This window comes from Pagrus pagrus (assembly GCF_965226575.1).
Source record: "Pagrus pagrus genome assembly, chromosome: 1".
Taxonomy (NCBI): Eukaryota; Metazoa; Chordata; class Actinopteri; order Spariformes; family Sparidae; genus Pagrus; species Pagrus pagrus.
Genome location: NC_140185.1, coordinates 6,488,418 through 6,504,729, shown reverse-complemented (window position 1 = coordinate 6,504,729; position 16,312 = coordinate 6,488,418). Strand labels below are relative to the sequence as shown.

The window sequence follows — 16,312 nt, the reverse complement described above, 5'->3', positions numbered from 1 at the left end:
TTAATTCTGTTTCCTTTGGAGACTTTATAACTACAGCTTCTAGTTTTGCTGATTAAATGTGCCACAATATTTGTTACAGTACATGACTGTGTTCATGGAAATGTTTAAAATAACTGAAAGCAGCCTCTCAAATCAGAAAATCAGAGTGTATGAACAGTGGGAACCTGCCTGTGTAGGAGCATGTAATGCGTCCTTTAAATAGCAGGAAACAGACTGCGCTCTCTTTTGCCTTCAGACCAGCTTAATGCTGGTCTACGGAGCTGTCGCTTTCTGCTACCTCAAGATAGCAATCCACCATCAGTGTGCGCCTGACCACACCTCATTTCAAGACCAACACGCCCAGGGGTGCACAGGTGGGCTCAGTTACATTTGGGCACTGGGTGTGAAAATGACAACTGCGTCAGTCTGAAACTAGAAATGACACTTGCTGTGATCCCTTTATCTGATTTTAGAACCAACTGAAAACGCCAAGTCTTGCTCTATTTCCTCTGTTCGCTCTGCATTTTCTTCTTGTCTCTGAATGTTCATGTTTGCAGTCAAACAGCCTCGGGATAAGCACAAGTTTTACATTCAAGTTGAAACACTTTCAAGTCACATTACTTGGTTTTGCCTTATTTCAGACTGCCTACGGGGAATTCATGAAAGTATGAGAGCCAACTTGCACAACTCACTTCATTCATTTTGTCAGTGAAGGCAATACCTCTCAAATTCACTTTGAATGCAGTGTGAACACACTGTAAGGACCCCTGTGGCAGACAGTACATGGGCTGAGTCCTTATATTGGATTCTTTGATGTCTGCATGTCGAGGTTGGATTTGTGATAATGGGCTTTCAATGCCCATCTATTCCAAAGGCTCTGCCACCTTCAACTGTTTTCTTTGTATCCCACAAGCTGTTGTTCACTGTGTAAGTTATGATTCACCTTGCATTATTAAGTTTGCATATTAATATCATTACATCTAAGTGGCTGTTGCTGGGAAGCTTGCCATGGACTAACAATTTACCTATCATTATCACATGATAACGTTATAGTTACCATTTTTAAAGCAATTGTAAAGGTTTATAAACATCAATTAGAACTTTATATTGGCGATCCAGATATATATATATATATATGTATTTATTAACCATTTACAAAGTATTATAAAGAGAGAGTTAAAGTAGAAATTCCATGCAAGCCCAGTGATGTTTCAGTTATAGATTAATTGTCCCAGAGGGAGATTGTTACCAGCTACATACATACAATTATACAGATTACTTTGGTGTTTGGTGTCCTCCAAAAGTGGACTGACGTGGATCCAAACAAGCAGTCCTTTATTCTGCTCCAGAACCAGTGCAGCCAGCTGGGTCACCTCTCAGCTGACACCAGTTAAGTTTTCCTCCGAGTTCTGCCCTTTGATCAGCATCTGAGTCCCTATCAGCAGCTCATGAAATTACAGCTGACAAAAGCTCTCCTGCTTTTGAAAAATTATGGTAGCTGTTTACAACAGGATGTGAATATTTTTTCTGAGAAGCGAGACAAATCAGTGTCCCTCTTTCCGTCCTCCCTTTCCTCTTTTGGTTTCTGTAGAAGCAGTTTATCAACGCTCATTTGTCCAGGATTGTGGATAAGATTCTACTATAGTCATACATCATTCTTCCATATTAGCAAAAGCTTAAATTCAGTAACCTTAAGCACAAAATTAAGTTATCTGTCAAAAAATATTTGGTAAACAGTGTGGCTTATCAGTGTTGTCAGGAAAAGAAAATATGAAATATCATCAAAGTACTAAAATACACGAGTGATACATGTTGTCATTTACAACAGTATTATTACCAAACCCTATCAGTCTCAATATCTTGGTAGATTGACACAATATTCCTCACGTACTAGCTTTGTTGGAGCAGGAGGACTTTTCTGTTGCCCTGGAAGAAGCTTGAGTTAACGTACTAATGGCATTTATAGAAATGGAATTTGTTGTTGGTTTCGGCATAAAGGCTGATGTTGTTGAATCTACATTTGACATTTAATGGAATTTATTTTGTAGTTTAAATGTGTTCTTTAATTTAGCAGTAGGATCATTTATCATCAAATATCACTTTTTCTTTATCCACCCATCCAAGACTTACTCCAAGTACTGTATATTTCAACTAACCTACTTTTTATTTAGAGTACATTTTTTTTACACAAGAAATTTTACTTGATTAAAATATCTTTCAATTAACAGTACTTTAGCTTGATTGATATATTTTAATACTTTTCATCCATGACTGTTGCAATAACAACATGGTATGTGTGTGTGTGTGTGTGTGTGTGTGTGCATGAGCAGAAAAGCCGTGTGTGTTGTTCTGCAGCCCCGTGGGTCGAGATGTCCCAGTCCTGATGACTGACAGAGTGATGGATGGGACGCCCTGTGGACCATACGAAGCGGACCTATGTGTTAATGGAAGGTGTCAGGTACACACTCATACTCTCTCCCTCTCTCACTCTCTCTCTCTCTCTCTCTCTCTCTCACACACACACACACACACACACACTCACGTGCATACTTCTTCAAAATCATGTCATGGAATGTTACACGACAAAAACAATTAGACCTGCTTTGGCCTGGTGGCCTGCCTGTTCTGCCTGGGTTAGGTTGCTCAACAATTATCCACCAGGAAAGAACTGAGCTGACAACTGATGAGATCACCAAGGTGCAATGCCCCAGCCCATTGCCATGTACAACAGTCAACCAGAGGCACTCTCCTGTCTCGAAACAACACACTTTTCTCTGTTTCTCAATGTTCCTGCAGATGTTTGACTGGTTAGAAGCATCTTAGAAGGCTTTGGTTCAAGAGGTAGAGTGGATCGTCCACGAATGTCTGGGTTGGCAGTTCAGGCCCTGGCTCTTCTTTGGGCAAGCTGCTCTTGATTGTCAAGCCAGCACTTTGCATGCAGCTCCATCACCATCAGTTTGCGAGTGTGTGTGTGTGTGTGTGTGTGTGTGTGTGTGTGTGTGTGTGTGTGTGTGTGTGTGTGAGAGAGAGTTCAATTATAAAGCGCTCTGTCCATTAAGGTAGAAAAGTGAAGAAATTATAAGTGCCTCCCCAGCCTTCTTCACAGTACTTATGTCTTACTTACCATCTCCCTTCTCTTCTCAGCCCTTGTGCATAAAAACAACAGAAAAACTGCAGTGCCTAATAAAGTATTCCCCCCCTTGTTTTCCCGTTTTATTGCTTTAAGAAATGGAATCATGGTCAGTATACAAAAAATTTACAAAACAAAAAATATACCAAAAAAATCTCTTAAATGTCAAAGTGAAAACAGATTTCTACAAAGGAAAACACTTGCAGTACTCCGGGGGCTGTCCTGGGGTTAAAACTAAATGGAAAAGCTAGGGACACTTTCATGTTTCATGCAACGTAAAGAATACAAACAACACCAGGCAGAAAGAATAGAAAATGTGTCTGCTGTCGGAAGAAGTTACATTTTTGTTTGCCAAATTAAGTTGGCAGACAGTGAGCGGTGGACTTCGCAGGCCAATATTCACAACTTGGTTTAATTTTATGAAAAATCCTTTTTGATTCTTTTGAGTGGACCCATTTGCGGTGGTACTGCGTTACCGGACTTAGTAACTGTAATAATATTACTGCAAATCCTATTACAAACGCGTTATATTACTCCATTACTGCTTAAGGTACAAGGTCATTTATTCATCATTAAACAACAAGGGATTATATAACGGAATGAAAGATTGTAAACTCATCTTCATGCTACACAAATCACAGAACATGTAGTTATTTATATACAAATATACATAAACACATAGCACATCTTTTGAATCTGCGCCAGGTTGAATGTAAGCGAAAGCAACAAGATGGTGATGATAATGTGGTCGGTGTCCTCATATCAAAAGTTCGACATCAGGTAAACACTGTCCGTCAACAAACAGAGTCCACCTCTCCTCGTCCAGCTGTAGTCCTGCACTCTGCTGGCTCAGAACACGGTCCGCCAGTCGAGTGCAGCAGCTTGATCCAAGATGTTGTGGTGGAGACAGGTCTCTGTAAAGATGCCGGCACAACAGTCTCTGATGTTTTATGGCCAGCAAGTGTCCCATTTTGTCCGTTTCCTCTTCCTGGGACTGAACATTAGCCAGGAGCAGTCTTAAACCAAGCTGGATTAGCATGGCTTTTACTCCAACTTTGTTCCTCCTTGGGGCCCACGTGAGGCGAGCTTGCACAGAAAGAATACATTTTTTCCAACCAGAGAGAAACGACTGGAATAAGCCTTTACATGGTTGATATTTTCCTTTTGACTGGATTATCAAAGGTTTACATCACCCCTCTCGATCTGTTTGAAAATGTATTCAGATCTGGTCAGACAGGATCAGTCTCTTTCGATTAAGGTGTTCACATAAGGCATTTTCATTCTGATTGGGTGTTTGTTCTGATTATTGTGGAATATTAGGGTCCATGTAAATGCCGTTGATAATCCCACATTACAATCAATACTGTGTGAGGCTCAAACTTCATATTGGTATAATAACACGTAACTCATGCTTTAGAGCTTAACAGCTTCAAGGACACTCTTTGGTCCAATCCCAATATACCCCTTGACCTTACCACACACGCCCTTGACGACAACTGATGAACGTATGAGGGTTTTGAAGGGTCGTCTTATTTCGCAATTCTGTTCTGATGGGCAAGGAGGCACTCAAAAAGGGGTGGGAGTAAATATTGGAAATAGGATTGAGCTCTTCTGTTGAAATTGGATAATGCTTAGTATAGTGTTGTATGACAATCATATCAGCAGCCATTGCACTGTAGCCAGTGGCCATTGTCATGGCTGCAGAATGACAATGGTTTGAGAAACTGGTCCGTAAATAAATCTGCAAAGTTTAGTCTTTTCAGCCACTGGAGTGTGAAGGAAGAGAGTTTTCGGTACTGCTGTCATCACTGTAAAAATGAATCAGTCATGAAATGAATAAGCAAATAAAACCATTTCCCAGTACAGAGCTGTGGAGGAGAAGGTCCCTACAGGGATCAATAGAGTACCTCATTCATGAGCAGTTAGCAGTGGTGGAGTGGATCCACAGCCTGCTCCCTTGGGGAGGGCTGAGGAGTTTATTTGGATCTTGTGTCCCGACAACAGTCAGTCTTTTGTGTTTATTTGCAAATGTTGGATGCCGGTACATTTGGGAGGAATTCCCCCTCCTTCTGGCAGAGCGAGAGAGAGAGGTCTAGAAAGTTTAATATGGATGCAATTATCATGACGCACATGTGCTCACAAGAAGCTTACTTCTTACACATTAGCAATGACTCATGTTTCCTTAACCGTGCAAGTCAACTTAGAATGAGTACAGCTGAAGTACACAGTGAATATGTGTGCGTCTCTATGTTATGTCTCCAAAAATGTTTGGATTGCTGTTGAAAATGAGCAGAACGCAATGATTTGCAGATTCTTGTCAAACACAAGATACGAAATGTTCAAACTGATGAACTTTACTGTTTTTTGGAAAGAACACACTTTTTTTAGCCTCCGCTTTCATAGTACGTAAACAAAATAGCGGGACTTCCGGTTCGTGATCTTTCTGTATTTTAGCTAAATACTAGACAAACTGTGCTCTTTGTATCTGTGGACGCACGCTGACAGAATGTGGGACAAAATTCTCTAGTTCATTCAAGAGCCCTGCAGCCGCCAGATAAGTGTGGGATGAGATGGGAGACCTGTTGGGATGGCCATTGAATAAGAACAAAGAGATGCACTGAATTGCTAATGATGTGTTTGGCCTCTGTCACCTCCCAAGATACGCAGAGGATGTTTGTGAACACACTTTTATAAACTGATTGCATCTCTTTTAACATCCGCCACTGCATGAGGAATTTCTGATAAAAATATCAGAAAAATTATGCAATGGCAATCATTTCTGCTGAAAATGTGTCACCTGGGCGTAATAGTTCATGCCTCTTGTAACCACCCACACCCAGTGAAATATTCAAAACAAATACTTCAAATACAAATATCATCACGGACATTAATTCCCCAGCCATGTTACTTTCACTTTCATGCAGAACTGTTGAAAAACAAAAAGATGAAGCATAATATTGATGACCTCATGATACGGTAGCCTAATAATCATTAAATATGCTCTGTGAGGGACTCACACTCTCTCACACACGTCAAATACTGTAGCCTATGACACAGTAAGAACAGCTGATTTTAGCTGAAGTAATGATACAGCTTCCATCATCACTGCTCCTCCTGGTGGATGGATAAACCATTGCAACTGGTTTCCACACATGGCACTTAGGGTCATTATGATTCGGCCCCATGTTTACTACGCCATTGCGGGGGATCTCATTCCAGTCACAGACTCTTCCAGGTCTAAGCATGGACCTGTCACGCACTGGTTAGGGCCCTGTCACGGAGGAACGGGAAGTTTTACGAGATTTCATCTGTAGCATGACCTCTTAACTTCTTCTGACTGGAAGAGATCAGCATTGGACTGAAATAACACATTATTGATTTGAACAAGTCAGGAAAGTCACTTGGAGCCATTTCAAAGCAGTTACAGGATCAACTGAGATCAACTGTGCAAACACCTGTTTGTAAGTATAAAGTGCATGGCACAGTTGTGTCACTGCCACAATCAGGAAGAATTCACAAACTGTCACCTGCTGCTGAGAGAAAACTGGTTTGATGGTCAAGAGTCAACCAAAAACCACCAAAAAGCAAGTCTGCAATGAATTAGAAGCTGCTGGAAGACAGGTGTCAGTGTCCACAGTCAAGTGTGTTTTACATCAACATGAGCTGAGAGGCTGCCATACAATAAAGACGCCGTTGATCCAGCACCTTAAAGCTCGACTAAAGTTTACTGCTGATCACATGGACAAAGAGAAAACCTTCTGGAGGAAAACACTGTGGTCACATGAAACAAAAGCTGAGTTGTAAAAACCTAAACAAACATAAAATCTTCAGCAGAAGATTGGGTCTTGGGTGCAGTTGGGTGTTCCAACAGGACAATGATCCCAAACACACATCAAAAGTGGTAAAGGAACGGATCAATCAGGCTAGAATTGAGGTTTTGGAATGGTCTTCTCAAAGTCCTGACTTGAACCCCATCGAGAACATGTGGACTGGGCTGAAGAAACACGTCTGTGCCAGGAAGCCAACAAATGTAGTTGAACTTCACTGATTCTATCAAGAGGAGTGATTTAACATTCAGCCAGAGGACTATCAGTAGCTTGTGGATGGCTATCAAAAGCAGCTAACTGAGGTGAAAATGGCCAAAATAACCAAATATTAGAATTACTGTATGTATATTTTTGACCAAGCAGATTTGGTCACATTTTCAGAAGACCTATGATAAATTAATTTATTAATGAATTTATTATAAACTTCATAATTGTTTTTGTGACAAAGTAGTTTGTGTTCCTCTCATTCCATCACAGAAAAATGAGATCATTGGGACTGAAGACTGCTGTAATATACATGTTCTTTACAAGTGGATGGAAACTTTTCACCATGACTGTATGTTCTTTTCATAAAAAAAGGTGAATTATCTTTTTGAAGACTTTAAAATGACATCTAGAAGATGAAGATTAAGTAAAACATATTTTTGATTGGGGGGGACATTAAATATATTGACTTGATTACTGATTTCAGTTAAGTATATTATTTTAGAAGATTTACAAAGTCTTACCAGTGTTTGAAATGTTTTTTGCAAAATACTTGGTCCAGCCTGCACACTGGTTCTGTGTTCACCTGAGAGGGAGAAGCAGTGGAAGAGTTGGAGGATGGCGGCTGTGAGCTGTGAGCTGCAGACAAAGAGAAGTAGGCCGATGCTGAGGTTACAGAGGGAGGAGGAGGAATGGATGTTTTTCTAAGCCTGGCATGTGAGACTCAGGCATGCTATGAAAACACTGGCAAGGAGGGAGAGAGAGAGAAGAGAAAGAAAGGAAGCAGACAGGAAAAGGGGAGAGGAATATATTCAGCGAAGCTATGAAAATAGACTGTGTCTGGCTGGAGGAGGACCCTGAAAGTCTGACTGAGCTGGAGAGGGCCATATGGCTCTGTGATTCAGCAAACTCTGCACCATGCATCACTTTCTCTCATGCTCTGTGTGTGTGTGTGTGTGTGTGTGTGTGTGTGTGTGTGTGTGTGTGTGTGTGTGTGTGTGTGTGTGTGTGTCTGTGTGTCTGTGTGTGTGTGTGTGGCTTAAATTTGGAATTTCTGATGGAGGAAAAACAGTCTCTGTGTCTTAGGAGCCTCATGAATCTATAGCATAGATATGTTGCTGATTCAGACTACCATGACTTAATGTGTGCAGTCTCACACACACACACACACACACACACACACACACACACACACACACACACACACACACACACACACACACACACACACACACACACACACACACACTCACTCACACACAAAGCTTTGTTATCTCCTGTTAGTGTCAGCAGTCACTACCCCTTGCCTTGAATAATTATCATCTTTCTTTCTTTCTTTCTTTCTTTCTTTCTTTCTTTCTTTCTTTCTTTCTTTCTTTCTTCCTTCCTTCCTTCCTTCCTTCCTTCCTTCCTTCCTTTCGTCCTTTTCCTTTCCCTTTCTGTTGTCCTCAGCAATGCCTGTTCCTCTTCCATCCTTAGTGATGTTGTCCTACAGGGGTCAGTCTAAGGACCATTGCTCTATTTGTATACAGTATACCCACTGTTAAGGCCACTGCTTTGCTGACATCATGCAGATCTCCCTCTCCAAACATCTGCCCCAACTGCTCTGGATCTGACAGTCTCAAAATGTCTTGCAGCTCAATCAGGGCACAATGGTAGTTATTTTAGTTGATCCTCCCAAAAACAAGCGATTGAAGCCCAACAGCACGTGTTAAGCAGCTGACCTGACCTGACTTTCAGTGGATAAGAGAAATCCTACTTCCTCCAGCTGAGGAATATTGCAAAAATAAGGTACTTCCTTTCTCAAAGTGATCTAGCAAAAGATGTTAATACTAGGGCTGTGTGATATTGGAAACAAAAAGAACTGACATTGCAGTATTTTGGTTTCTGTTATAAATATTGCATAATGTTCACCAGATATCTTGAACAGCTCAATAGCAGTGTGCTATTTCGTTATTTATACTATATTCATTATTTTTTTAGCTGTAACTGTAACATTATATACAAAAAAAACCCATCTAAAATGTGAAAGAGTTGAGCCACTTGACATCGCACGTCCTACAATATGACTATTTTGCATGTGTACATTGCAGTGTCGATGCAGAAATGATATATTGTGCAGCCCTATAAATACCCTAGTTTTCTCTCATCTTGATTTTTATAGTGGATTATATTCCAGTATCATCCAAAATAGCATGCACCCTTTAGAGCTGGAACAAAAGACATCTGTGCTGCTTTTAACAAATCTAGAAATGATTGACACTGGATCCTTTTTCAGGTGCCATCAGTCAGTCCCAGGTACTTTCAGAAATGATTTTAAAATGTGTGTCTTAATTTATATTTATTTCATGGTTTCACACCTCCTTCATTAGTGACCACATACTGTTTGTAGCTTTATGTAACCTAAGGATCTCAATGGCAGCTTTGCTGGTTGTACCCTTATTGAAGTTGTGTTTGCTCTCAGGGCACCAAGGGTTTGAAGTATCTTACTAGGTTAGATTATTGGTCTAACCTCGGAGAGGTTAAATCTGAGGTTGATCAGTTCGTCCCAGAGACATTTGTCAGACATGTCAACGATTCATAGAACATGAGATTACTGCTGTGCATCACTGTGTTCTGTCATTCACTGTAATAATGGTGTTCTATGTGAGTTACTGAAAAGGAGAACATTGCTGAGCCTTTCCTCAAAAGTCAAACCCTTAAAGTCCAATAATCTGCAGGGCTGTGGACACACCCCATTGGCCCTTACAGTATGGATTACTGCAGTAAATTCCTGGCTTAACTGGCCACAAATTGTAACCAGCAGTCAAACGTCTCCTCAGTTACACTCTGTATTCATAAAAGTAGTGTTCATTCATAGCTTTGTCAGAAGCACTAACTCGTCGAAGACATTTAATCAATTACTCAGTTCTTCTATTCTTTATCACATTTATGTGAAATAGGCTAAATAGAGGTTGGTGCATCCATTACCTTAAGTTTTAACACCACCTCCTGATGGGTGACTGAACTGCATATGACACCAGGACAAGACAAGATCTCACCTTGCATGGTACACTTTTTTCTTTTCAAAATACATTATACCAGTATACACACACATATGCAAGGTGTCTAGACAGAAAGGTACACACGCACACACACACACACACACACACATGGCAGTGTGCACTACAAACACAGCTCATCAGCTGTATATTTTATAGTTGCTCTCGACTGTTTTATTGTCTTTAGAAAATTGGCTGTGACGGCATCATCGGCTCTTCTGCCAAAGAGGACCGCTGTGGTGTTTGTAATGGAGACGGGCGCTCCTGTAAGATAGTGAGAGGAGACTTCAACCACACCAAAGGAATGGGTGAGTGTGTATTTCTTAGTATCCAACTAGCATTCTCTCTGTGTGTGCTGATGTATGCAGCTGATATTAGCTTTCTATAAATCGGGTATCATAATTATTGCCATTCATTGCTGATGGGATGCAGTTTCTTTGATTTCTTATATTTAACTGCAGATCAGTGAGCTGTTCTGAACCTGCACTCATTCTATTATAGTGTATAGTATAGTGTTCTGGTCTAAATACAGTTTCCATTTTCTGATGGAGCACTGTTATCATTTCATGTATTGTAGAATTATTTAGGCATGAAATTAAATGATCAAATTTAAAGAGGCTGGCATGAAATTGTCTACATCAGTTTCTGCCTCATATTTGACTGGTATTGAAGGACAAACATCATGTCAGCTTTCAATATTGCTCAGAGCTCAATGTAGATATCATGATGGATGTTTCTGTCTAAAGCCTGAAGGTTTTGAAGAGAAATAAGTTTACACTACAGCAGTTGTCCTTACATTTCCAGTCTGCTGCATTGGTTTTAAAAGTGTGCTCAGGTGTGGTATATTTAAAGGTGCCAGAACAATATGAGGTCAAAGTTTATTAGTTTCTTCATCCGCTTGGGAGTCCCAAACTCAGAAATGATAAATTTCTACACATTACTATACAGTATGCTACTTTATTTTTTTTACACCAAGAGCTGTTAATCACCTGAAATATCTATTTGATACAATACTACAATGTCTGTAATTCAGACAGGGAGTGTTACTATTTCTAAAGTATTCTCATCAGCCTAAAAATCCTGGAAAAGGAGTAGTAAAACATCTTTGATTTCTTTTTTTGGGGTTTTTGCCTTTCCTTTATTGTGTTATGTAGTGTTTTTGTACATGTCCACGCCAAATAAAACACTGCTCCTGCACTGCCTGAAACTTCTGTAACTTATGCACATCACTATGTAACAGGCATTATATAAATATATATTTTTATAGATTTATTATAAATATATACACTCCAGTCAGTCAGCATACGGTTGCTTCTGCTGTAGCAGCGTCATTTTAGATCACACTACCTTGCTCGCCATGACCCGCCCTACTCTGCCTCTGATTGGCTACATCCTGCCCATTGAGTAATCTGCATGTGCAGCTCTCACCAAAGATTGAACAGAGGCGAGATGTCTCACTTTGTAGCTTAAACGGAGCGTTCAAAACACATTGTGAAAAGGGATGCTGCAGCAATGCACCATATGAGAAAAATTATGTGTTTTCAGAAAATTAAAGTATGTAGACCTATTCTACCAGGAGGACTACTTTGACTAAAATAAAAGGACATGGTGCATTGTGTAAGTGGACTTTACCCGCTTCTGCATAAGACAGGCTTAAATCTTTTAGGCTGTTGCACTGTCAGATGATTATAGTTATATAACAGCTCCTGGTTGGGCTGGATATCACAAAGCACATACTTCTCATTATCACCTTCTTTGCACTTACTAATTCTTGATCATGTATCATGGTGCCAGCAGTGATGATGGATGTTTGGGTTATGTTTCAGTAGCCAGTGGACACTGATAAATGATTTAATGATGCAGCAGTCATTCTCCAGTGTCTACATCACACCACCAACTGCGTTAGATGAGGGGATAATAACAGGAATTGGAGCGTGTGTGCGTGTGTGCGTGTGTGTGTGTGTGTGTGTGTGTGCGTGCGTGCGTGCGTGCGTGTGTGCGTGCGTTCGTGTGTGTGTGTGTGTGTGTGTGTGTGTGCGTGCGTGCGTGCGTGCGTGCGTGTGTGTGTGTGCGTGTGCTAGTGTGTGCACATGCATGCACATGCTGGTGTGGTCCACAGGACATGTGACCTCCCCTCCTTGTCTTGTCCTCCAGTCACCACTAGGCAATGTAAGAGGGTATCTACCTGTGTGATGGCTAAACCCAGAGCTGTCCCCAAGTGTTTCTCATGTAAGATGCATGCAGTGCGTGTGTGTGTGTGTGTGTGTGTGTGTTTGTGTGTTTCCTGCACTGCCTGGAGTGTTTTATTGTAGGTAGATTAGAGAAGCAGTAATCTGTGGGCTCTTCTGGGGTGTGGAGACTGAGTTGTTTGAAAAAAATGCTTGGTTTCAGTTACATAACCAGCTGTTTGACCCCGTTACCCCATAACCCAGCCGTGAGGTATGCCAGGGACGCATTCCTTTCATCTAAGGTGTTTCCTTCCCCCTGCTGCTCCTGCCAGGAGGAGTATCAGTGGAGGGAGCTTTAGAAAATGTTAGGAGTTTGACATTTGTGGTTTTGGTCAAAACGTCATACTTAAACATTTGGCATTTGCTTCTTAAACGTCAAATGCGGTGCTCATAAACCCAGGTGAGCCCATGGGAGTCTGTGTCTAACCATAGCTGAACAGGCAGGGTGGTGGAGGTTCGATGGAAACAGCTGGTTGGCTTTCAGGAGGGAGCGGTGTGTTTGTTCATTGTGGATACAAGTTGCCCAAACCCTCCGAAAAGATCTGCACAGGATCAGTTTCAGCCTGGGCTCACAAAAGTTTGTGTCATGAACGCAACCTCTTGAAATGCAAATATCCCGTGTGCACATGAAGAGATTCTGCTTCCTCACCATCAGAGGATTATATTGAAAGGCTTTTCTACACAGGCAGTGCACTCAAAGATGTTTAGTGTTTCGATGTAGGGCAACACATTAAGCAGCTTTTGAGCACTTGGGTACAGAAAGACTCAAAACAGACTCTCAGCAAGGTTTAAGCAAGGCAAGCATGTAATAAAGTCTTAGCTTATTAAATATCTTTTTCCTAACTTGTCACCAAACAATTGCCTAGTAAACACAGAAAGTATCTGCCTGGATTGGCCGTTATGATGGACTGCATAGGGATTTGTCTCTCTGCTACCATTGTAATGTGATGTAACCATAGTAGGTCAAGGAAAATGTGTAACCAAATGCTAGTGGCTATTGCTGCTTGGTCAGACATATTGTAATCCCTCACATATGAAAGCTTTTTCATGTGTTGCAACCACTAAAGAATGCAAAATATATATCAGGCCTCAAATTTATCGGCCCAATATTGATGACCTGAGTTTGGCCTTGTTATGAAGACAGGATAGCGGCTGCAGTATTCGCATCATTCTCTACGGGTAATTTGCATTTCATCGTTTGGGTTCATTTAACAAACTTTTTGCTGTCTCGTCAGTGTGTCTGTGTTTAATTTCACCTGAAAGTGGCTCTCAGTCAGAGGCGACTGCATCCTCATGGTGCGTAACAGTGTGCTGTGTGTTTGAAAGCTCAGGGGATGGATTGGTAAGTATGAAGTTATATCGGTGTCTGGAACTGTGAAATACTGTACTATGAAATAATGTTGGGCATGATTGTGTACTGGGCACAGTAACAAAGCAGCTCACTTTGACCTTGTATAAAAGTAAAATAAGTTTTTCTTTCATATCCATTTCTAGGAGAAATCGATATACTGTATGAACTTATTCAAAGTTAATCATCACCAACTAAATTGAGTCACCCATTCTCCTCAGTTGATACCAATCTCAGGGAAAGTATTTTTTTTCTTTTTCCAACCTGCATATTTGTAGTTCTGGCCATCATCTCTATAAGTTACGCCAGCGTTTTATGACTCTCCTAAAATGCTTTAAAACAGCCTATGTTTGTTTAACAGACATCTGAATCATGACTGTTGTCTGTTAGAAGCAGTGTGATGTTATACAAACCCTGGGTGGATGAATGATGATGATGATCAGAAAACACTGAGTTGGTGTGATAGGTGATGACAAACATCATAAAGTCTCTTAGTTTGGAGCACTTGTTGCACCATATGAATCAAACCTTATGCACTAACAAAGTGGATGTATTAGTAAGAATAATTAAGTTGTGAGTTTGTTGTACAGTAACAGGTGCAATAAGCTAACAGAGTGTAGGAAATGTCAACAGTCTGGTTGCATGGACACAGTTCTTAGAAGTTAGTCAGGTAAAATTGAAAACACCACATCCATATTTTCTCAAATTATTTGGAAGTGAAGACAGGTTGATTCTCTGGTCAGTGTCCCTGACCAAGGCACTGGCTTAGATCTGGAGTTGGTCCCCGGGCAAGGAATGATGGCTGCCCACTGCTCCTCAAAGATTGGTTCAATGCAGAGAGTATGTTTCACTGCGTTGTATGATTGTATGTGACAGAGATTCAATGTTGTGATGTCCTGTTGGTTCAGTTATAGAGCTGTGCCCTACCGGGGCTCTGTTCTTAGATCCCAGCTGTAAAGATGCTTTGGAAAATGTTTTGTAACCAATCAGAATGACGGCCAAAATGACAAAATTAGACAGAAGCAATAGCAAACAACCAACAAAAGTAATGTTACCTTAAAATTTAGGTTCTTTGTGGTCATCACTTTCTTGAAGATAATATGGTTTAATGTTGACTATCTAGACTAAGGCTCAACATAATGAAGACACAGTCATTGGTAGAATAATTAGTACCATCAGATTGAGCTGCTTTGTATTGAAATAATGCCCAATAAGTATAAAAGGGGTATGCTGTGTGTGGAGAAGGGCTGGTGGCTGGTTGTGTGACAGAGATTACACAATTAGAGAGTAAAATATGCTGTCCATAATCACTCAGCAATGTGGTTGTGATTGATCTTATTGTTTTACATTGCCCATCAGCACCACCACAGGACCGTCAAAGTCCATCAACTTAAAGTGCCTGGTTTTTCTATTGACAGGCTCATAGTGTTATTCAAAGTGTCTGACAACAGTATGGAAAGGATCCCTGCAGACATAAACAGTAACATCCTTTTTCTTAAAACAGAAACAGCCGCTATCCCTGAATCCATCAGATTCCATTTGCAGAAACAGTAATTTTATTGTTGTATAACACAAATCATTGAAACTCGACAGAAAAGCAAATTAAACCTTTCCACCTGAGTCAAAGGTCTGGGACCAGGCAATAATTTGATTTTATTTAATAGAATTGCACCCAAAACCTAACTTATCATAGCCTTTGTAGTGATAATAAATGGAACACAATAGATGGAACTTTTGAATTTTTGGAAAAACACATTAAAGCACATTAAACTACAACTAAAACACCACAGCTTGTTCAAAAAGGGTCAGCACTTATTTGAATTTTAGTAATAGAAGGGCAGAAAGACTGATGTGGTCCTTTAATAACCCTAAAAAGGCAGGAAAGTTGTGTGATAAAACTGCACACAAAAAAAGATCTGACACATTGTGGGACTGAATTCAGTTGTGCAGAACATTTCTGATACAGACACAGAGGTCACCAGCCCGTCCCTGTCTCCATGTCTACCTCTGTATGCTTCTGAATCTGTTTTCAAAAGGCAGACAAAAGATCCGCGCACTGCACTGATAGCGCCCAGCTAATTTAAATTGTCTGACTTTTGCACTCAGTTCGTTTTTTGGCCGAGCACCTGTTACAATAATTTGGATGTGTGTGCCCTTTACTGTGTTTATCTCTGAATTTGTTTTCACCTCATATTTCTGTCTCTTTATCAGGCTACATCGAGGCTGTGGTAATCCCTGCAGGAGCCCGCAGGATCAAAGTTGTGGAGGACAAACCCTCACATAGCTTTCTGGGTAATGATGCATGTGTTTTACTGGGTGTCCTGAAGGTCCCTGAGAACAATCACTGCTAACTTAAAGACAAGCTCACAAACACAACACCATGACATGTTTAACAATGTTTAACAATATCACATTTACCTTTACCTTGAGGAAGGGAGCAACTGCACAAGCAAACAGCTCAATACACTCCAGAATGATCGTTTTCTGTTTGTTGCTTACCTTTAAATAAGTCACATTAGCAATGGACCAATTAAATACATGTGGCATGTCCATTC

At 40.6% G+C, this 16,312-nt stretch overlaps 1 protein-coding gene across 2 annotated transcripts in view; it reads left to right on the top strand.

Moving 5' to 3' along the window:
* The window catches only part of adamts17 (ADAM metallopeptidase with thrombospondin type 1 motif, 17), a 113,763-nt gene that overhangs the window by 75,347 nt on the left and 22,104 nt on the right, over nt 1-16,312 (top strand). Inside the window, exons 14-17 of one of the 2 annotated variants that reach the window (XM_084342277.1) lie at nt 2,310-2,437; nt 10,369-10,489; nt 12,336-12,410; nt 15,969-16,049. In XM_084342277.1, the coding sequence (XP_084198403.1) occupies nt 2,310-2,437; nt 10,369-10,489; nt 12,336-12,410; nt 15,969-16,049 (405 nt within the window). The remainder of the gene's footprint in view (nt 1-2,309; nt 2,438-10,368; nt 10,490-12,335; nt 12,411-15,968; nt 16,050-16,312) is intronic. The other variant, XM_084342278.1, reaches the window with a different exon arrangement.